Source organism: Trachurus japonicus, chromosome 15, assembly GCF_045865225.1.
Source record: "Trachurus japonicus isolate A0001 chromosome 15, Traja_1.0".
NCBI lineage: Eukaryota > Metazoa > Chordata > Actinopteri > Carangiformes > Carangidae > Trachurus > Trachurus japonicus.
The window spans coordinates 2,086,338-2,110,141 of NC_140921.1; the positions used below are offsets into that span (position 1 = coordinate 2,086,338).

A 23,804-nucleotide genomic window follows, 5' to 3' on the forward strand; every position below is an offset into this window, starting at 1 on the left:
GAACTATTTTCCACCTGGTTCAGTCGGCGGCCATGTTGGTGAGGAGCTCGCTCGCTCTGATTGGCTGCTGAGCCTGAGGATGTTTGTGCATCTGGAATCAGAAATAGGCTATCAAATATGATTCAAAGTCTTCTGTACTGTAGGTCACCTTTAAAGGGATAGTTCAACATTTTGGCAAATTGGCCCATTGCCATAATCCCTATAGTCATAGCAGTAGGTTCGTTACATTTAATTGGCTCATGGGATTTCTTGGTTTCCCTCATCATCAAACTCATCAAATACACAATCCAACAACTCCACAACGCTCTGGTGGACAAGTTGTGAGCTGCACATTCACCACGCTATGAGATAATAACACAACGTTACCACACAGAGTTGTTTTAGAGGGAAATGCAGAGACTGTTGATGAAAAACTGTCCCTGAAGGCAACGTGCATCAGCGGTTTTGCATGAATTTACCCCTAAAAGAAGTTGTGGAGTTGTTGGATTGTGTATTTGATGAGTTTGATGAGGAAAACCAAAGAAATCCCATAATGAGCCTCCGTAGCGTAGCTCTGAGCAGCTCACGGCTCTGCTCCGCCGTTCTAAAAATAGCTTGCACCGACAATTAAAGGTAACGAACCTACTGCTATGACTATAGGGATTATGGCAATGGGCCAATTTGACTAAATGTTGAACTATCCCTTTAACAGCTTATGTGATGCGTTCACTGACCCTGTTGAGTTTCAGCTTCAAACTTGAACCAATAATAAAAATCTAAAAGTGTCTTCAAGGCTTCAGGACTCAGGCTGTTTTTAGGAAACCAGATGATCTCAGCTGCACCGAGAAACCACACACACACACACACACACACACACACACACACACACACACACACTCTCTCTCCTCTGTATGTTCTTTATGTTCACAGAGCCTCTTGGCCTCCAGCCCGGGTCCTGTTTCTCACTAATTATGGACAGAAGTTAAATTGTGGCGGTGACGCTGAGTCTGCAGCTCGGTCAAGGTGGGCGGGGCCACGCAGCACGACGTCACTTCCTGTCTGGACTGTCAAAACAAAAGCCCCCAAAATCACAGAAACAGAGATGAGGATATAAAGAGGGTTTTTTGGTAACACTTTACAATAAAGGTCCCTTAATTAACGTTAGTTAGTACATTATGAAGCATTAATATATTAACTAATATGTTAATTAATACTGAGTAATGCATAGCCTACATAATGATAACTAATTACATTATTAAACTTTTAATTTATTAACTAACTTTGAGTAGTAAACATTAATTAACTGCTTACTAGGCTACATTAATGAATGTGTTTCCTAAGTAATACATAATAATGATTGTTAATATATCTGTAAACAGTTAATTATTGCTTAATAATGTACTAACTATCGTTAATTAAAGGCCCTTATTGTAAAGTGTTACCGGTTTTTTTGTTTTCCTTTTTAAATCACAGATTAGTAAAATATATAGGTTTATATTTTTTTTTAACATCAGAAGTTTCAGTTTTTATTTATTATTAGGTCATACCTTTAACACCTAATTTTTTCTTCAATTTAGCTACTTTTTTCATGGAAATAGTTTCGTTTCTTATTGCTTTTACTTTTAGATTTGACTAATTTGTTTGGTTTCCTTCAGTTGCTCCTCCTTTTCTTTCTTTCTTTCTTTCTTTCTTTCTTTCACCTTTATTATGAATCTTCCCGTTACTTTCTCCCTCTCTTTGTTTTCCTTTTTAAATCACAGATTAGTAAAAGAAAATAATTCAGATCATAAATTTAAGTTTTTATTTATTATTACGTCATTACTTTTATTAACAGCTTCATTTATTATTTTTTCTTCAGTTTAGCTTCTTTTTTAATGGAAATAGTTTCGTTTCTTATTGCTTTTACTTTTAGATTCGACTTGTTTGTTTTCTTTCTTTCTTTCTTTCTTTCTTTCACCTTTTATTCTTATTACGTCATTACTTTTATTAACAGCTTTATTTATTATTTTTTATTCAATTTAGCTTCTTTTTTTATGGAAATAGTTTCGTTTCTCATTGTTTTTACTTTTAGATTTGACTTTCTTTCTTTCTTTCTTTCTTTCTTTCTTTCTTTCACCTTTTATTATGAATCCAGCTTCTGTTTCCCGTTATTTTCTCTCTTTTCTCTCTTTCTCTCTCTCTCTCTGAGTGGATGCTGTCCCTCCTCCTCCTCCTCCTCTTCTCTTCCTCCTCCTCCTCCTCCTCCTCTCCAACATGGCGCCGGCCCTCAGCGTCGCTGCCTGTCCGACCGTCGACGCAGTGAGGGACGGAGTCGGATCGAGGCGCTTTTTTCTGCAGCTCAGCGACTTTTAACATAAAATAAAATAAAATAAACTCTTTGTTGTTGTTGACGCGGCTCGTGCGGACCGCGGCGCTGTGACGTAGCCGCTGTGACGTAGCCGCCGGACACTTTTACGCGCAGCAGCTGGGTTTTTTTTTTTTTTTTCCTCCTTCTCTCTTCTGCTTCTTTGGAGACGTTTTTACGCGTTGGGAGCTGCGCGCGTAAAGGAACACAACCTAGAGCAGAGCGGAGTAGAGGAGAGTGCAGCGGCAGCGGAGTGCAGCAGCGGCCACCTGTTCGAGTCCGCTGGAGCTTTTAGACCGGACTGGACTGGAGGATGTGGACCAGTGTGTCTCGGTGACCGCACCGGGCTCAGGGAACAACATGTGCAGCCCGATGAGGAGCAGCAGCAGCGGACAGGACTGAGAGTTTCCACCCAGGGAGGAAAAACACACACATTAACACACACATACACGCACACAGACACACACATACACACACGCACGCACCAACGCACACACTCGGAGGTTTTTCCAGAGAGAGGATGATGGATGGAGATCAGTCCGCGCTGTCAGGAGGTCTGGACCGGGACAGAGAGAGGCTGCCGCCGATCTACAGCTCCGCTCCAGCTGTAAGACACACAACAACACAACACAACACAATAACACAACACAACACAACACAACACAACACAACACAACACAACACAACACAACACAACACAACACAACACAACACAACACAACACAATAACGCAACACAGCGCAACACAGTGTGTGAATGTGTGTGTGAATGGGTGAATGTGATGTACTGTAAAGCGCTTTGGGTATCGTTCAGGTATAGTAAAGCGCTATATAAATACAGACCATTTACCATTACAACACAACACAACACAACACAACACAACACAACACAACACAACACAACACAACACAACACAACACAACACAACACAACACAATAACACACTCACCTCCACCTGCAGCATCACAGCAGCAGCCAATCAGAGAGCTCGATTTGTTCATGCTATAAAACTAACTGCAGTTACACAACACAGCAACAAGTTCAGTCTGTTTAACTGTTTAACTCTCCCCAATCTGTTCCCTTCCTCCATCCTTCCTTCCTTCCTTCCTTCCTTCCCTTCGTCCTTCCTCTTTTGATCCAATTCACCTGGTCTGTTCCCTATATCCCTCCATCTTTCTTTCCTCCCATTTCCCTTAATTCCTTCTTTCCCTTCTTCCTTCTTCCTTGAACAAATCTGTTCTCTCCCTACATCTCTCTTAACTTCCCTTTTCCCTTCCTTCTTTCCTTCCTCTTTCCCTTCCTTCTTTCCACAATCCTTTTTTCCTTCTTTCCTTCCTTCCTTTCGTCCTTACTTCTTCTTCCTTCCTCTTTTGATCCAATTCACCTGGCCTGTTCCCTCCCTCCATCTTTCTTTCCTTCCCTTTCCCTTCTTCCCTATTCCCTGAAAAAATCTGTTCTCTCCCCCCATCTTTCTTTCCTCCCTTTTCCCTTCCTTCCTTCTTTCCCTTCATCTTTCCTGTCTTCCCTTCATCCTTCCTTCCTTGACCCAGGAGGTCAACATGAGGGTTTTTAATGCAACACAACCTATTGAACTCACACGAGAGAACAGAGGAAGACACTTCAGTCAGATACTTATGACAAGTCTTATTTTGTTAACGCATATGAAGATCAAAGTCTACGTGGTTCATGAATATTAATGAGCTGTGTGTTAATATTAATGAGCTGTGTGTTAATGTCACAGTGAGGCGATGCTCATCTTCTATAGTTGATGGTTTCTGCAGCAGCTGCATTTAACTTTATTGATTTTTTAATTTTATTTTTTTTATAGTTTTGCAAAGTTTCATGTTATGTAACACACACACACACACACACACACAGACACACACACACACACACACACACACACACGGCAGCATGTGTGTGATTTTAATTGTCCTTCTGGGTCAAATTGACCCAATCTGTTCCCTTCCTCCCTCCTTCCTTCTTTCCTTCTTTCCTTCCTTCCTTCCTTCCCTCCTTCCTTCTTTCCTTATTTCCTTCCTTCCTCCCTTCCTTCTTTCCACAATCCTTTTTCCCTTCCTTCCTTGAACAAATCTGTTCCCTTCCTTCCTTCCTTCCTTCCTTCCTTCCTTCCTTCCTTCATCCTTACTTCTTCCTTCCTTTTTGACCCAGTTGACCCAATCTGTTCCCTTCCTCCCTCCATCTATCTTTCATTCCTTTTCCCTTCCTTCTTTCCTCCCTTCCTTCCTTCCTTCTTTCCTTCCTTCCTTCCTTCCTTCCTTCTATCCCTACATCCTTCCTTCCTTCCTTCCTTTCTTCCTTCCTTCCTTGACCCAGGAGGACAACAGGAGGGTTAAACAGGAGTTTTGATGCAGACCCTTTCACAATAAAAGCCTCCTGTGTTCTGTGGCTGTTACATAAAGGTCCTGACATCAGCAGCTGGTGATGATGATGATGATGATGATGATGATGATGATGATGATGATGATGATGATGATGATGGTGGTGTTGTTAGTGGTAGTGGTGGTGATGAAGGTGATGATGTCATGGTGTGTTGTTAGCGTGCGGCTAACGGCTAACGGCTAACGGCTGCTGGTTGTGGTTTCTCTGTGTGATGTCATGTGGTTGTGTCAGGCAGCAGGAATGTCTCAGTCTCATCAGACGGAGACGCTGCTGCTGCTGCTGCTCCTCCTGCTCCTCCTCTTCTTCTCCTCTCCTCCCTTTCCTCCTCTTCCTCCTCTTCCTCCCTCTCCTGCTTCTCCTTTCTCCTCTTCCCTTTCCTCCCTCTTCTGCTTATCCTGCCCCTCTTCCTCCCTCTCCTCCTCCTCCTCCTCCTCTTTCTCCTGCTGCTTCTCCTTCCTCCTCTCCTTCCTGACTCCTCCTCCTCCTGAACCTTCTCCTCTTCCTCCTCCTTTCTCCTCCTGCTTCTCCTTCCTCTTCTTCCTGACTCTGACTCTTCCTCATCCTCCTCTGCTTCTCCTCTCCTGATGCCCCTCTTCCTGCTTCTTCTTCCTCCTCTTCTTCCCGATTCCTCCTCTTCCTTTTCCTCTACCTCCTCCTCCTCTTCTTCCTCCCTCTCTCCTGCTCCTCATCCTCCTTCTCTTCTTCTCCTCTCCTCCCTTTCCTCCTCTTCCTCCCGCTCCTGATGCTCCTCATCCTTTTTCTTCTTTTCCCTCTCTTACTGCTCCTCTTCACTTTCCTCCCTCTTCTGCATCCTGTCCCTCTTCCTCCTCCTCTACCTTCTCATCTTCCTCCTTCTCTTGCTCCTCCCCCTCCTTCCCTTTCTCCTTCTCCCTTTCCTCTTTCTCTTTCTCTTCCTCCTCCTCTTCATCTCCTCTCCTCCTTTTGCTCCTCTTCCTCCTCTTCCTCCCTCTCCTGCTACTCCTCATCCTGCTTCTCCTTCCTCCTCTTCTTCCCGACTCCTCCTCTTCCCTTTCCTCCCTCTTCTGCTTATCCTGCCTCTCTTCCTCCTCCTCCTTCTCTTTCTCCTCTTTCTCCTTTTCTCCCTCCCTCTCCTCCTCCTCCTTCTCTTTCTCCTTCTCTTCCTCCTCCTCTTCATCTCCTCTCCTCCTCAACCTCTTTCTCTTCCTTCCTCTCCTGCTCTTCCTCTTCTTCCTCATCCTCCCTCTTCCTTCTCCTCTTCCTCCTCCTCTACCTTCTCCTCTCCTCCTCTTTCTTCTCCTCTCCCCCCTTTCCTCCTCTTCCTCCCTCTCCCACTGCTCCTCATCCTTCTTCTCCTTCCTCCCTCTTCTGCTTATCCTCCCTCTCTTCCTCCTCCTCTACCTTCTCCTCCTCCTTCTCTTTCTCCTTCTCCTTTTCCTCTTTCTCTTTCTCCTCCTCCTCCTCTTCGTCTCCTCTCCTCCTTTTCCTCCTCCTCCTCCTACTCCTTTCTCATCCTGCTTCTCCTTCCTCCTCTTCTATCCGACTCCTCCTCTTTCTCTTCCTCCTTATTCTCTTTCTCCTCCTCCCCCCTTCCAGCTCCTGCTTCTCCTTCCTTCTCATCTTCTTCTTCCTCATCCTCCTCTCTGTATGGACCACAGCTGTTTGTTATTTACCTGTTGCTGCTGTTTGTCAGACCAACGTCCAATCAGATCAGAGTTCATTAACTCAGTTGTTAATTAATTAATCAATTAATTAACTCACTTATTGATCAGAACTTTTCACACTGTACAAACTAATCAATCAGTTTGTGATTCATGAACGTTCAGCTGCAACAGGTGTGTCCTCCTCTTCCTCCTCCTCTTCCTCCTCTTCCTCCTCTCTGACGTCTGATGCTCCTGGAAGCAGCGACTCGTAACCAATGACAACCGCGTTAAGCACCTCAGTCTGTCATCAATCAATATTACAACAAATGATTGGATGATTGATCGTAAATCAGTCGTAATTCAGTGTGTTAAGATTCCCTTAACATAAAAACATCTGCACATCATTTACCCTTAAATAACCCCTTAACCTCATCACACAGGTGGAATAGATGTGAACTACTGCAGATAAGAAGATAGAAAAGGGATCAATAGGTCGTTACATTGATTGATTGATTGATTGATTGATTGATTGATTGGTTGTTAGAGGATGAATGAAGGAGATGAAGAGCTGAGTGAAGATGACGAACGTCTTTAAAACGATGTGAGATGAAGAAATGAAGAAACGTTCAAGTCAAAGTGAATCAGACTGAGACGAGGCGTGGTGTGTGTGTGTGTGTGTGTGTGTGTGTGTGTGTGTGTGTGTGTGTGTGTGTGTGTGTGTGTGTGTGTGTGTGTGTGTGTGTGTGTGTGTGTGTGTGTAGCAGCAGCTCAGACTCTTAATCGTTGTCAGATGTTGAACTTTCTTCTTTTTCTTCATGAGGACGAGCGATGATGAAATGCTGGTTGATGACATCATGTTTGTTCTGATGTGGGGGGGGCGTGGCCTCTCATCTGATCTGGTGGCTGTTGCCTGGCGATTGTCGTCGTGGCGACTCTGCCCCGCGTCCGCCACGAGTTTCCTGCAGAGCTGCAGTGACGAATTATTGATCAGTTCTTATCAGTATTTTATAATAACCCAACAACATGTCATTTAAATTCAACTAAAACAACATTTATAATGTAGAATATAAACATTTATTGATTTATGTTTGGCACCAACGTTTTTAAACCATTAGTGATCAAGTAAAGTTAAATTTGAAAACACATGGACAAATATTTTGACTAATGTTCTGTATATTTGCCTTTTTTTATTTACAGTACTTATTTAAAGGGATAGTTCACATTCACCACGAGATAATAAATTGGTCCATCACCATAATCCCTATAGTCATAGCAGTAGGTTCGTTACCTTTAATTGTCGGTGCAAGCTGTTTTTAGAACGGCGGAGCAGAGCCGTGAGCTGCTCAGAGCTACGCTACGGAGGCTCATTATGGGATTTCTTGGTTTCCCTCATCATCAAACTCATCAAATACACAATCCAACAACTCCACAACGCTCTGGTGGACAAGTTGTGAGCTGCACATTCACCACGCTATGAGATAATAACACAACGTTACCACACAGAGTTGTTTTAGAGGGAAATACAGAGACTGTTGATGAAAAACTGTCCCTGAAGGCAACGTGCATCAGTGGTTTTACATGAATTTCCCTCTAAAACAACTCTGTGTGGTAACGTTGTGTTATTATCTCATAGCGTGGTGAATGTGCAGCTCACAACTTGGTGGAAAATATCACATCAATACAAAGTTGTGTGACTTTTTTTCTAATTAAAACAATATACTAAAGAATGAAAACCAGTTCTCCAAGTTCCAAGTTCTCCTGAAGCTTGTTGTAGAGGGAAATTCATGCAAAACCGCTGATGCGCGTTGCCTTCAGGGACAGTTTTTCATCAACAGTCTCTGTATTTCCCTCTAAAACAACTCTGTGTGGTAACGTTGTGTTATTATCTCATAGCGTGGTGAATGTGCAGCTCACAACTTGGTGGAAAATATCACATCAATACAAAGTTGTGTGACTTTTTTTCTAATTAAAACAATATACTAAAGAATGAAAACCAGTTCTCCAAGTTCCAAGTTCTCCTGAAGCTTGTTGTAGAGGGAAATTCATGCAAAACCGCTGATGCGCGTTGCCTTCAGGGACAGTTTTTCATCAACAGTCTCTGTATTTCCCTCTAAAACAACTCTGTGTGGTAACGTTGTGTTATTATCTCATAGCGTGGTGAATGTGCAGCTCACAACTTGTCCACCAGAGCGTTGTGGAGTTGTTGGATTGTGTATTTGATGAGTTTGATGAGGGAAACCAAATGACAAATCCCATAATGAGCCTCCGTAGCGTAGCTCTGAGCAACTCACGGCTCTGCTCCGCCGTTCTAAAAACAGCTTGCACCGACAATTAAAGGTAACGAACCTACTGCTATGACTATAGGGATTATGGGCAATGGGCCAATTTGACAAAAATGTTGAACTATCCCTTTAAACAGCAACAGAAACAAAAAACAACACAGAGAAAATAATATATACTGTACACCTGCCTGGAGCCTCGGCCTCGAGTCCAGCTCCACATCTGGACGGATTCTGTCCGATCCAGATGTGGAAGTGTGTGTGTGTGTGTGTGTGTATATGGTCTCAGAGTGAAGAACTTCATCATCACGTCTCAGTTTGATTTGACTCGACTGTGTGTGAAGCAGCTGATCGACACAGACAGCTGACGTTAGCATGTCGCTAACACCTGCACACACACACATATACACACACACACACACACACACAGACACACACACACACAGAAACACACACACAGACACACACACACTGGATGTGATCATGTGACCTGGACGTTTTTCCTCTCGGAGACAAACTGCTCTTTGTTTTTCAGTTGCTTTTGCTCAAGAGACAAAATGAAATAATGACATGGAAACTGTGTGTGTGTTTCTCTGTGTGTGTGTGTGTGTGTGTGTGTCTGTGTGTGTCTGTGTGTGTGTCGATGCCAAGACCGAGGCTTTTCTTTTTTCTTCTTTTTTCTCTCTCTCTCACATTTTTCCTCTGGGTTTTTTATTTCTTTGGAAACTGATTCATTCTGAACGGGAGATTAACGTCGTCTTCCTGCTCCTTCTGTCCCGCTGCCCCTGAACGCACCACGGCCCTGTGTGTGTGTGTGTGTGTGTGTGTGTGTTGCTGTCAGGAGCGGCTGCTGTGCATCTGTTGATCTCTCCTCCTCCTCCTCCTCCTCCTCTTCTTCTTTTCTCCTCCTCCTCCCTCTGAACTTCTCTCTCTCTCCTTTCATTCCTCTTTTCTTCCCTCACTTCCTGTCCTCTTTCTCATATCCTCCCTGTATTTTTCTCCACATTCGGTCCATCTTCATCTGAATTCATTTCCTTCTCTTTATCCCTTCTTTCCTGCTCTTCATTTTCACTTTCTTCCCTCCTCTCTTTTGTCTTGTTCTCTCCTTTCTTCCTCTCCTCCTCCCTCCTTCTCTCTCTCTGCAGACGGTGATTAATCACAGGACGGTTACTAAATGTTCTGTCTGTTCCTGCAGCTGCTTCAGACTCACTTTGATCCGTTTCCTTGGCAACGTGTTCGTTAACGTCGTCGGTTTTGATTAAAAAAAAAAAAAAGATTTGAAGAGAATTTAAGACAAAAGGTTTTATTTCATCTTCGCAGGTTCTGGTCCGGTTTTTTACTTCTGTTTCTCTTTGTGTTTGTGGTTTTATTTATTGATTTATTGATTTTATGATCCGATCAGACACAGGAGAGTTTTTAAAAAAGTAATAGAGTACAGAACATTGGAGTAAACATAGAATAAAACTACATAGAAAAGCAAAAATCACATCGACAACAATGGATTAATGAGAACAAGTTGGTAAAGAAGTAAAAAATAGTTTAATATTCCAAATAATTTTCATTTTAAACAGCATTTTTGATGAATTCAAACAGAAAGTATTAATCATATCATTTCATTTAGTGTTTTATATGTTTTATTTGTCTTCGTTTAACTGGAACATGTTCAGGTCAAAGTAGAAAATTGTGTGAAATGTTCCTGAAGGCAACACATGAACATCTGCATCAGTGTCCAGATGTTTTATTTTCATAAAGTTGCAGTGAAGTCATTTTAAATATAACTTTTTTTTTGTTTATGTTTTTTCATTGAGTGTCTTTACTTTGTTTAACTGGAACTCATTCAGGCCAAATAGTCAAAAGGACGTTTGTACGAGAGGTTCCTGAAGGCAACACATTAATTTAAACTTTATTTTATTTAATCTCTGAAGCTGCATTGTTTTTGTATATTATTGACTCATTGGTGAATTTACTGACATATATGTAAAAAATAATATCAGTGCAGTAAATTGTGATTTTTAAATGAATGAATTTTACACAATTTGATGAAATAAAATGGATTTATCAGATATTATTTCATTTTTAAATGTTTCAGAAAACAACTTGAAAATAATCAAATAGAAAAGAAGATTTATCTGAACCTGAACTTAAACAAAAACCAAACAGTACTTTTTAAAATATTGAGCCTCACTTTCCTCTTCTTCTTCTTCTCCTTCTGCGTCGCCATGGTGATGACGTCATCTTCCTGCGTCAGGGTTTTGGGCGCGGAGCCAAGCAGCCGTTTCCGTCTCTGGGAACGTTCATCTCCACGCTGAGCCAGAGGAGGGAGGCCGGGGGGCGGGGCTTCACCGGCGGCCTGGGCGGCGGCGTGATGGGCTTCAGACACGGTGAGTTCAATGTTCACGTTTTTTTATATTATCTTTGAGGGATTTTATTTTGAAATTCATAGAAGTTTTACCTGAATTTAAAGGGGAATTGCTGTTTTTTTTACAACCTGGACCTTATTTCTGGCATAAAATGCGATCATTTCCTCACCCCGATAACTTTGGTGTCATTCCAAGTGGTTGTGATGAAATGAGCTCCAGCCGAGAGCCGCGTATATCCGTATAATGGAGTCTACAGGGCAGCAGAATGCAGCCTCTAAATAACACATTATCTGCAGAGAAACTCCTTCATTTCACCAAGATTTAGTTCTGATAGGCTAGTGCTATTCCCCTCTGAGTCCGGGGTTAGCTGTTATCAACATCCGGGGTCTGTAGGTTGACCTACTGACCTCTGACCTGGATGATGATGTCATCTCTGAGCGCCGCGCGGTGCGGCTTGTTGCTACCGCTAATGCTACGGTTTGTTTCTGTGTGTTTCTGACTTGTCAGAACAAAATGAGCAGCTGGATGAAGTTCAGCTTCCACACACTGCAAAAACTCTACATCTTACCAAGAATATTTGTCTTATTTCTAGTCAAAACAAATCTCATTATAATTAAAATAAGACGTTTTTTGCCACTTTTTTAGACACTTTTTACTTCTTTCAAGCTGATTTTCACTTGAAATAAGTAGAAAAATCTGATAGTGGAGCAAGTTTTTCTTTCTTATTACAAGCACAAAAAACTTGCTTTCACTGGTAGATTTTTCTACTTATTTCAAGTGAAAATTTGTTTGAAACAAGTGAAAATGATCTAAAAACAAGATAATTCTTAGGTGATGAGTCTTATTTTAAGTGGAAAGAATTAGTTTTGACTAGAAATGAGACATTTTGACAAGAGTGGTCGGAGATGACATCATCCAGGTCAGAGGTCAGTAGGTCAACCTACAGACCCCGGATGTTGATAACAGCTAACCCCGGACTCAGAGGGGAATAGCACTAGCCTATCAGAACTAAATATTGGTGAAATGAAGGAGTTTCTCTGCAGATAATGTGTTATTTAGAGGCTGCATTCTGCTGCCCTCGGATTTTATGCTAGAAATAAGGTCCAGATTGTAAAAAAAACACAAAAAACGGCAATTCTCCTTTAATGTTTGGCCACAGAAAAAAAAATTATAATAATTTTTAATCTGGTGCAGTGAACGCAGCAGAAACCAGAACCAGGCAGAGTTTTGGTTGGATGTTCTGCCTTTTGCCTTCAAAAATAAAATAAAGTGTTTTATTTTTTTAACCTCAAAGCCAGATTTAGGAAGAATGTGGCGTGAAATGGTTTTGATCAGGTCCATGTGCACACACTAAAAAATGTTGGGTTATCTCTGTAACCCAATTTCTGACTTATTGGTGTTGAGTTAAAGCTGCCCTGTGGAGTTCTGCTCATTACGAGCCATCAGCCGTGTTTTTTTTCGAGTAGCCTAGGCTACTGCAACAGTCAGCCTGCGCCGTTCGATGACGTTGAACCCCCCCTTCCCTCCCTCCCTCCCTCCCCGAACGGTAAGTGCAGGTAACCAGGCAACCAGGTGACTGGCGAAGTAGGAAGAGAAAAAAAAGTTGTGGTCATTCAGCTTTGGCATTTATTTAGGGGTGTGACCTTATACATGTGTAAACGTTTACACGGAATGAAACTGTAAACGTTTAGTAAAAAAAAAAAAAAAAAATCCCTAAACAATATCTAGGCCTACACGCAATTTATTTTCATATTTTTATACATAGGCCTACATTTTGGGGGGGGGGGGCTGGGTGAAAAATAGTCCCGCACACTGTCTTAATTTAGAGAAAACTATGATTTAATAAAAATGATGCTGTGACGCGCTTCCCTCCTCCAAAATGTATGTAAGTGCGTTTTTTCTTTCCTTTTTTCTTGTCTTTTTTTTTTTTGCGAGCGAGTGTGATGGCGCCGCCACGCCGGGTCAAACATTGCTTTTCTGGTTGCCAAAAAATATTCTAAGCAAATATAGCCTCCCTAAACACAAACAAATAACCTTACGGATTGAAAGGGGTGTCTAGAGACATTGAAGACGGCCGAGGACTGACGAGACGTCAGCTGGTTGCTCCTGCCCGGTCTGTCCTCCTCTCATCCGCACTTCAGCACTTGTCCTGGGCTGCACCGTGTCGGCTCGGCTCGCTCCTCGTTTTAAATGACTTTACTCCTTTTAAAAGTAGTGTAAACAATTTACTGTTCTGATCACTCATACGCGTGTTTAGTTAGGCTATACGTTGCATTATTATTAGTTGTAGCTACTTCAAAAGTAAAGGACGGTGGAGTGAGCCAAGCTGTAGCCCAGGACAGGTGCTGAAGTGTGGGAGAGGAGGGAGAGACTGGGCTCCGCGTGGCTCTGGCAACTAGCGGCGGATCAGAGAGGGCGGAGGACCGACATGACAGGGGGTCTTGGTCTCCTGGTACCTCAGCGAGAGGGGGGGTACGGTGGTCGACTCTGAACGCTCACCGGGCGGATCTCTCCAGTTACGGTGCGGTGCGTGTCGGGGGGGAGGGGGGCGGGACGAATCCGCCGTCGGGTCTCCTCCGCTCCGGTGGCTGCAGTGTCAGTGCTTCCACCGGCTGCATATCAGACTAGACAAAAATAAGATAACATGTTCTTCTTCTCTTCTGTTTACCAGCGCTCTAAACCCTACGTCAAATCCGAACGTGTTGCGTTGCATGCGTAATTCCCTGTGCGACAGCGCGGGAAAGTCGCTCCTCAGAGGCAATTGCGCTCCTGGGTAAACCAGGGACTGTTGTGTGGTGGAGATGCGTTCAATGATCATCCTAATAAGTCGTTTGGCAGTGGCTGCAATGTAACGGACATTGTTTTATATGTATAAACTCCACAGGCCAGCTTTAAAGGATCATAGGGCAGGATTAATGAGAACGGCCAGTGACGCGACGGCCGCTGCGCGTAACTACAGCAACCAGGGAAGCCACCGGCACGGGAGCGCGCACAGACTTTTCACTGTTTACTTTACTCTTTACAGTCTTTCCTATCTGGGGAGGGAGGGGGGGTATTTTACTGTAGGTTCTCGCTCTCACAGACACACACACACACACACACACACACCTTCACTGTGCTGCAGCAGGAGGCTGCTTGTCTGTTCCTCTGAGCTCCTCTGCATGGATCTGTATGGGCTCCTACTCCTACAGGCCGGTACTGAGAATTAACGTGTCGGGTCCGGGTGTCGGACCGCATCTGTCAGGGTCCGCGGTCCCATGAAAACCAATCAACACCGGACATATTCTCATGATTTCATAAAAAAAAAAAAAAACGGACGCGTCGCAGACACGCCGGCCAGGACGTGAAAAGTGGACGTGTCCGGGCAAAAGAGGACGTTTGTCCACCTGCCTGATAACGTTATTAAAGTTATAACGTCGGCTTTTAACCGCTAGCTGCGGCTAACGGCTAATAATAAGACAGTAGTGAAGAGGGGGAGGGTGTGTAAGTTAGTGACCTGCCTGCTGCTGTGTGCGTGTGTGAAGGGAGGGGGAGAGAGAGTGGCGGTGGGGGGGGGGGGTTAACAGGGCTTTCAGTTGTGCTGGGTCGTTTGCTGGCAGTAACAGTAGGCCTAATTTGGATCCACCCTGGTTCAGAGCGATTGATATAACGGAGTGTCGCCACTCTGTTACTGTATCAATGGCTCTGCCGCGGTTGCCCTCTTCATGGCTCCATTCCATTGATCCATTCGAAGGCAGTCGTGGACGCGCTGACGTCAGGTCCGCCGGCCAGCGCGCGAAATTCACCCCCTGAATTGCAACGCATTTTGCAGCACAGACCCCGTTCAGGGCAATGGAGAGATACGCGGGTGGGCTCGTTCTTTTTGGTTTTGAACGCTTCCTCACCCATTATTATTTAAAAAACGTAAAACGCATGGGTATTTTCCGGTATTTTCTCACAAATCCTGCCCTATGATCCTTTAAATCTTTGGGTTGTTTTTCCAGAGTTTAACCCATTTTCAGGGTTATAGGGCTATGAATTTAACCCAATTCCTGGGTTGTGCAAGTAATTGGGTTATTTTTAAGTGAGTAACCCATTTGTTGGGTTGGTTTGGGTTGGGTAATTCTGTGACTTAACCGGCCGGTTCATTTGAAGAATGCTGTCCGCGCACTACAACATTGGGTTATTTTTAACCCAACTATTTGGTCGAGCAAGTGCTTTATACACGACCCAATAGTTGGGTTAAAAATAACTCAATGTTGTAGTTAGCACAACCCAACTCTTGGGTTGAATATAAAAAAAGATTAACCCAAGCCGTTGGGTTAAAATAACCCAAATAAGGGGTTTGTCCTTATTTGAACCAGCAGTTGGGTTAAAATTGGGTTAATTTTTAACCCAACTGTTTTTAGTGTGCAGCCGCCACTCGTCTTTATTCACCTCCATTATCTTTATTTTCCTCTGTGAGCGTTCGTTTTAACCGCGGCCCCTGAACATGAACATGAACAGCATTGTGTGCCGATGAGAGCGTCGTGGTGCGTTCACTGTCGCCGTGGCGGCCTCAGTCTCTCCGTCTGGATGTAATGATGTGTTACTTCCTGTGTTTACGCTCGGCCTCATGTATGTATGTGTTTATGTTGAGCTGCTGCTGTTACCAACGGCAACGACGAGTACGACGAGTACGACGACGCAGCAGAAAACTCCTCCAGCCTGGAAAAGGAAAAACACACGGAGAAGGAGGAAGGAAAAGCCTCGAGTCATGTTTTCCAAATGATGAGTCGGCACTTTACTAAACCTGACTGTGCAGAAATCATGAGTTCATCTGCAAGAAGTGAAAATCGATCAGATATGGTGATGGAAGAAGTGTGTGTTTGTGTGTGTGTGTGTGTGTGTAGCTTCCTGTTAGAGGCGGCGAGGTTATTTCTGACTGCCGTGAGAGCGCTGCGTTCACCAGCCCCGCTTGCGCTTTGTCACCACGGCGACTGATGCCAGAATAATTATGCAAACCTCCGGCACCAAATGAAAACCATATGAAGGCAGAAACACTCACAGACACACACACACACACACACACACACACACACAGACATAATGCTCGATGCTCTGCTGCTGTTTCACCTGTGATGTGTCGCAGCAGAGTTTTGGAAAACACCGACGCCGTCTCCAGAACCTGAACTAAGCATCTAAACTTTATTGATCTGGACCACGATGACACTGCAGAAAGAAAATGACAGAGTGATGTTGATAAACGTCGTATTTACTTTACTTTTATTTTGAAGTTTTAAGGACCAGAAAACCATCTCAGTGTAGTTTTCCATCTCCTCTCTGGAGCTCTGGAGCTTGAACACAAACATCTACCTTTATTTTGAAGGAGCTTTAATACAAACATCTACCTTTATTTTGAAGGAGCTTTAACACAAACATCTACCTTTATACTGTATGGAGCTTTAATACAAACATCTACCTTTATTGTGAAAGAGCTTTAACACAAACATCTACCTTTATTGTGAAAGAGCTTTAACACAAACATCTAGCTTTATTCTGAAGGAGCTTTAACACAAACATCTACCTTTATTCTGAAGGAGCTTTAACACAAACATACCTTTATTCTGAAGGAGCTTTAACACAAACATCTACCTTTATTTTGAAGGAGCTTTAACACAAACATCTACCTTTATACTCTATGGAGCTTTAATACAAACATCTACCTTTATTCTGAAGGAGCTTTAACACAAACATCTACCTTTATTTTGAAGGAGCTTTAACACAAACATCTACCTTTATTCTGAAGGAGCTTTAACACAAACATCTACCTTTATACTGAAGGAGCTTTAATTACATGAAATAATAGACGACGAATAGAGGACGAGGACGAAGAGGTCGTCCACTCGAAGACATCAAAGGCTCGTCTGAAGTAAAGTTGATGAAAGGAGGAAGAGGAGGAGGAGGAGGAGGAGGAAGAGGAGGAGGAGGAGGAGGCGTCCTCAGAGGTCTTGAAGATGACTCCTCTCCTCTGATTAAAGGGCGTCATGGCGACCAAGCTCGTTGTCGTCAGGACTAAATGAGGTGACACACGAGGCGGCGGTAATTAGGAGGAAGAGGAGGAGGAGGAAGAGGAGCTTCATCTTCATCTTCCTCTTCTTGTCTTTTGCTGCCTTCAGGTGCTCTGGTGCAGGTGGTATTTACCAGTGCGTTGTGTTCATGTGCTTTTGTTGTTGTACAGAGAAAATAAAGATGGTGGACACACAGATTCAGACTTGTTACTTGGGTAAAACCATAGATATACTGTATGACACGTGCGGCATCTACGTGTATACTGTATCTATGGGGTAAAACAATCTTGGATCGCCTAGTTCATCTCTTACAGCAAGAAGATGAATTATCAAAACTCAAACGGTAAATGTTAATATTCATGGAGATTTAGCACTGGCTATTTGGCTAGCTTTTTAAAAGTGTTTTTTTTTTTACTGTACATTAGAGGTCTTCACGGGTCCAATTTGACGGACCCGAACCCAAATGGACCCGAGTAAATTGTACCCGGAGCCGACTGGACCCGAGCTATTATTGTAAATATGAGTTCCGAACCTGAGCGGCATCCTAAAAAATCCGTGGACCCAAAGTGCCTGACTTGCTTTATGATTTAATACAAGTTGTCTAGCGTAAATAAGACTTGTTTTTACTTTCTGTTTCTTACCTAAACGTAGTCTTCTTCTACCTGGTTCCGGCTGCGGCCGCTGCCAGCCCCCACCCCTGGCCGTAACGTGATGTAAACAGAAATAAATCCATGTCGTCATTTTCTTGTTTAGATGGTCATGTACTGTAATCCTTCTTCTTAGCCGTTGCTAACGCCAATCCACCGGTCATTTCCTCTTGTTTAATTAACGTTATCATTTTGGAGTTTCCATGTGCTCTGCGGAGCGTAACGTTACCGCGGTAACAACACGCTACGGCAACTCGATTGTTTAACTATTTTGAACCATTAACCATAACGTTACGTTAATAAACAAACTTTTTAACTGCCCCGAGTCCTGACCGAGGCTCTAACTTTAGCTTGAACTGTCACCTTTGACGTCATCATCAGAGTCGTGTAGTTGTTGTGATCACGTGACATAAGTCACACCGGCAGCTCGCAGCCTCGCATTGGACGGAAGGGGGAGGGCGGGGGTGATTGACAGCTGTGACAGCCAATCGCCGGGTCCTCTCGGGTGCTGTAGGACCCGGCCTTTCACAATAAGAGACCCGAGCCCTGAGACAAACTCCACCGGTTCCGACCCGGCCGCGGAGTCACTTCTTGCGAATGGACCCAAGACCCGAGCCGGGTCGGGTCGGAACCTCGGGTTTTCGGGTTGCCGGATTTTTCCGAAGACCTCTACTGTACGTGCACGCATACATAAAGTGAATAGCTGCTAACTGTTTTCTAAAGGCTTGCCTTGCTTACCATTAACCAATCTTGCGTTGCTCGCCGCCATGTTGAAAAGGTCAAAGGTTATTCTCATCTCAGCAGCTCGGGCATCAAAAGATTCTACGAGTTGCCCAGTGGAAATAAATACCACATGAGAGGGTGTTCATGTGTTCACTTTTCACCTCGTCTTTTGGTGTTTACCATAATTACCGTAGCACATGAAGGCACCACGAGATCAGCTGTGACCTTTAGTCCTCTGGCTCCGCCCCCTGTGATGATGTAACCACTGGTCATTGTTGTTGTTGTTCTTCTTCTTCCATCCATCCATCAATGAGCCTCCTACCCACAATGCACCTGGGCTCGGCCTGTGCTGTGTTGCCCTATTGTTACCGTGGTGACGGAGGGAGGGAGGACAATAGGAGGCTAATTATAAACCAGAACAGACGGACGGAGAAAGAAACACTCTGATTGAAGTTACAGGCTGGGGGTGTGTGTGTGTGCGTGTGTGTGTCTGTCTGTCTGTCTGTGTGTCTATGTGTGTGTGTGTGTGTGTGTGTTCACAGACACTAAACACTCGTCTCTCACTTCACTCTGATTTTTTTCTTTTCTCCTCTTTCAGTCCATCATTTTATATTTGCTCTGTGATCGACAGCTGTTATTGATGGATGGATTACATGATTGATTGACTTATTGATTAGTTTTGACCCTCAATGACGTGTATTAGTTTAGCTTTCACCACGCACTGCTGTCATGCATGCACGCTCAGTGTTTCCCCCAGAAAATTTGTTAGTTAAGGTGGTGTCTGACCTGTCGACGGGGGGGGGGGGGCCGATCGATCGTCGGGGGGGGGGGGGCTGAACGCGCCGCGCCGCGCCGTATTAAGTTTCGCTTTCAACACGCGCTGCTGTTATGCATGCGCGCTTCTCTGTGGTGTGTATGTGTGTGAGACAGTGTTGGGCAAGCTACTTGGAAAATGTAGTGAGCTAAGCTACAAGTTCCTCTACATGAAATGAAGCTTCACTACACTGAAGCTACCCACCAGAGAAATGTAGCAAGCTACGCTACAATAAAATGACAAAAGTAGCTTAGCTACATCAAAGCTATTTTTTTTATAAGTTAAATAAAGTTTTTCATTTATATCGGCCCATTGTGAGTGCTGAAAGATCTATGCAAGTACATTCCAAAAAAACCCAAGTGTCTTTTCAAACAGTGGTTCCTAACCTTTCTTGGTCAGATTTTTTTTAAATTCATCAATTAGGCTACTAGACATTTCAAGCGACCTCATTTGAATCTCAGGCGACCCCACGTGGGGTCCCGACCCCAAGGTTGGGAAACACTGTTTTAAAAGACGTCGGCCACGGACGGAGTGGGCGACATGCTGGGACAAGGAGCTTTCGTTTTAACTGCTGCAGTCGTCTCTCCCTCTCGTACTCAGCATGCTGTTCAGGGTGTTTGGTTTGATTCATTAAAAGGCGCGTTCCTACAGGAACGGTCCCGTCACTCAGCCTCTCAGTGGCCGTGTCTCCGCTGCAGACAGGACGCACCGGCACTTGGAGCGACGTGCAACGGTGCGCGCGGTCGCTGTGCAGCGATAAAGTTGTCCAGCTACGGCTCGGATTCACGAACTTGACTATCCCTCCTCCTCTGTCACCTGCTGCGTGCTGCCCCCCGCTGCAGCAGATGGGCCAACAGATACGTACATGACATCACATGGAAGCGGTGCATTTAAGGTCTAGAAATGCCTGGGGAAATGTAGCTTCTGTGGATGCTACCGCGCTACTGATCAATTAAATAGCTTAACTACTGAAAAGCTATTTGATGTAGAAAACAGCGACGCTACGACCACGCTACTGAGAAATGTAGTTAAGTTACTAACGCCGCTACTTGTAGTAACGTCGCTACTGCCCAACACTGGTGTGAGAGGATGACGGGGGGGGGGGCGGCGGCGGCGGCGAGTATTGCTACATTTTTTTTTTTTTAAGACGTTAGTTTAGGCGGCAGCTCTTTCCTGTTAAGGCGGCCGCCTTAACAGGAAAGCGCTGCGGGAAACCCTGACGCTTCTCTCTCTCTCCCTCTCTGTGTGTGTGTGTGAACGGCAAATGCAGAGATGATTGAACAGAACAATATTGCGTTGGTCAAGCCAAAAGCCGAAAAATCTATTCATGGCGGACGTAATTTATAGGGCTGACCCAAAAGAAATCGAAGCTTCGAAGCTTCGTTCGTTGCCATGGTAATCGATCATGAAAGTCCGTGATCGATTGTTTTTTTTTTTCTTCCTTTTTTCCTTTTTGACTCTGGTTCTCATCGGCACTTGTTACATTAAAATGAGTCGGCTACTTGGCATCCTGGAAACCTGCCTGAAACCCCCCGTCAGATGTTACGAGCACTCACCCCCCCGACCGTCGAAGCTTCCGTCCGATTACGTTCTCACCTGAAGCGAACCGGACCATGGTTCACTTCCAACCGGACCGAGTCCTGACTGTTTTGGGGGACCACGGTCCGCTTGTTTGGTCCGACAAAAGTCCGGACCGTGGTCCGGGGGAGTGTTCACACCTGAAATTTTGGTTCGGACCAAACGAGGCGGGTGTGAAAGCGACCTTAAACCCCTGGATGAGGTGAGGCTGGACCAGGAGCTGGTTCTGGTTCTGGTTCTAGACGGATTATAAACAGATTCCTTTTTGTTCTGATGATTTTGCTGAACATCTGGACCCAGATGCTGGAGCTCAGAACATCTGGATCAGCTGATCAACATTATTGATTTTTAAACACTCACTTTTTAAACACTCACTAAACAAACAAGTGTTGAACGAGCTGCTCTCACCTTCATCATAACACTGTCTCCTCCTCCTTCTCTCCCTCCCCCCCCCCCCCCCCAGGGAGGGAGCTTCCTCCCATCTGCAGCGACTCGGTCCGTCAGAAGCAGCGTCTCTCCATCGACACTCTTCCTCCTGAGGTCAAAGCTCCGTTCCCGTCCGACATCGTCATCCCGACCCGGAACAAGAGCTGCAGGGACTTCCTGTGAGTGTGTGTCTGTCTGTGTGTGTGTGTGTGTGTTGGATTCACCACTAACACTGTGTGTGTGTCTGTGTCTCTGTGTGTGTGTGTGTGTGTGTGTCAGGGAGGACGTGGAGCGAGCCGTCCAATCAGGCGACTGGAGGGAGGTCAGAGAGTTTTACCTGACGACCTTCGACTCCTTCATAGAGATCAACGCTGCCTTCAAGGTAACACATTTGAAATATTTATTTATGCCCACATAATAAAGAAGTACAAGGGTTCTTGCACAAGGGACATAAACTCTGCCAGTGCAGTTGACAATGGAAGACGGTCAGACACAAAGCGCCGGGGCAGCTGAACACAGTTACATACAAACTGACCTACAGATAGAAAACAGACATTCAAGGATACAAATAACATCATCTCCTCCAGATTAAATGGCTACCAATAATGACTGAGACCGAGCAGCACCTGGCCAACTGTTTACGCACACACGCACGCACGCACACACCAGTGTTTGTTGTGAGAAACTTTTAGATGCAGTTAAAATTTCACCAGAAGCAAAAACAGTTTTAGGGGCCGTGTCCACCAAACGTGTTTTCAGCTCTGACAGCGCTCTCAGCGCTGCTTTCCCAGCGCTTAGCGCTCTCTCTCTCCCTCGTCAGAATGCCGCTGTTGCTAGGTTACAAAACGAGTCCTCTGACACTTCCGTGTTCCGGCCTTGTTTAATGTAAACACTACAACGAGTGTAAGAAATACACAACAGCATTAGCGGCAGCTTTTAACATGGACCCTGAGGTCGGCCTACCTTCAACACAAGTGTGGGTCATGATATAAACCGAGCCACGTCTCGTTGTGTTGCTGTCGGTAACGTAAGTCCCGCCCCTTCTTGATTCTGATTGGTCAGTGCGGTGAAAAGTGACATTGACGAGCGTAGCGCTGTTCTAAAAGTTGAACAGATTTCAACTCGAAGCGCTCTGAGCGCCGCGACAAAAAGAAGCAAGCGCCGAGGGCGTTTTACCGCAACTCAATAGGGTTTGAATGTAAAGTAAACGCCCAGAGCGCTGAAAACGCGTCTGGTGGACACGGGCCCTTACGATGTGAAACATTTCTGTTTCCTGTTCTCATGCTTCTCTTCCTTCTTCCTCTTCCTCCTCTTCTTCTTCCTCCTCCTCCTCCTCTTTCTTTCTCTTTCTCCTCTTCCTCTTCCTCCTCCTCCTCCTCCTCCTCTTTCTTTCTCTTTCTCCTCCTCTCTTCCTCCTCCTCCTCCTCTCTTCCTCCTCATCCTCCTCTTCCTCAGCGAGAGCCTAACGGGTCGTTCAACACCATCGATGACTCAGGAGTCAACGCCAAGTTTGTCAACGCTGTTTACGACGCATTACTCAGCACAGTGAGTCAACAACTACAACAACAACACACACACACACACACACACACACACACACACACACACACACACACACACACACACACACACACACACACACACACTCCTCACCATCAAACTGCTTCTCACCGTGTGTGTGTGTGTGTGTGCAGCCTCAGGACATCCAGAAGTCGGTGTTGAAGGGGATCATCAACAGTCTGCTGAGGGAGTGGAAAGGGTGAGACGCCACTTCCTGTTAGACATGAATTTGAAAACTTGAATACTCAAGCCAGCATCTTAAAGGGATAGTTCAACATTTTGTCAAACTGGCCCATTGCCATAATCCCTATAGTCATAGCAGTAGGTTTGTTACCTTTATAATTGTCGGTGCAAGCTGTTTTTAGAACGGCGGAGCAGAGCCGTGAGCTGCTCAGAGCTACGCTACGGAGGCTCATTATGGGATTTCTTTGGTTTCCCTCATCAAACTCATCAAATACACAATCCAACAACTCCACAACGCTCTGGTGGACAAGTTGTGAGCTGCACATTCACCACGCTATGAGATAATAACACAACGTTACCACACAGAGTTGTTTTAGAGGGAAATTCATGCAAAACCGCTGATGCGCGTTGCCTTCAGGGACAGTTTTTCATCAACAGTCTCTGCATTTCCCTCTAAAACAACTCTGTGTGGTAACGTTGTGTTATTATCTCATAGCGTGGTGAATGTGCAGCTCACAACTTGTCCACCAGAGCGTTGTGGAGTTGTTGGATTGTGTATTTGATGAGTTTGATGAGGGAAACCAAGAAATCCCATAATGAGCCTCTGTAGCGTAGCTCTGAGCAGCTCACGGCTCTGCTCCGCCGTTCTAAAAACAGCTTGCACCGACAATTAAAGGTAACGAACCTACTGCTATGACTATAGGGATTATGGCAATGGGCCAATTCGCCAAAAATGTTGAACTATCCCTTTAAGAACTACGAAAATACAATTCCCAGAAGGTGCTGCCTCTACCAGCTGATTGTACATACGTGTTTTGCATTTTTAACCTGCCTTTCATTGATGAAACATATAGCTC

The 23,804-nt window shown here is 44.7% G+C and overlaps 1 protein-coding gene across 1 annotated transcript in view; it reads left to right on the plus strand.

The window, feature by feature from the left end:
* The first annotated feature begins 2,831 nt into the window (after window positions 1–2,831).
* The window catches only part of hectd2 (HECT domain containing 2), a 57,807-nt gene continuing 36,834 nt past the window's right edge, over window positions 2,832–23,804 (plus strand). Inside the window, exons 1-6 of the mRNA XM_085799206.1 lie at window positions 2,832–2,930; window positions 10,876–11,008; window positions 21,242–21,383; window positions 21,484–21,586; window positions 22,660–22,749; window positions 22,899–22,963. Coding sequence (XP_085655332.1) covers window positions 2,844–2,930; window positions 10,876–11,008; window positions 21,242–21,383; window positions 21,484–21,586; window positions 22,660–22,749; window positions 22,899–22,963 — 620 coding nt within the window. The 5' untranslated portion in view covers window positions 2,832–2,843. The remainder of the gene's footprint in view (window positions 2,931–10,875; window positions 11,009–21,241; window positions 21,384–21,483; window positions 21,587–22,659; window positions 22,750–22,898; window positions 22,964–23,804) is intronic.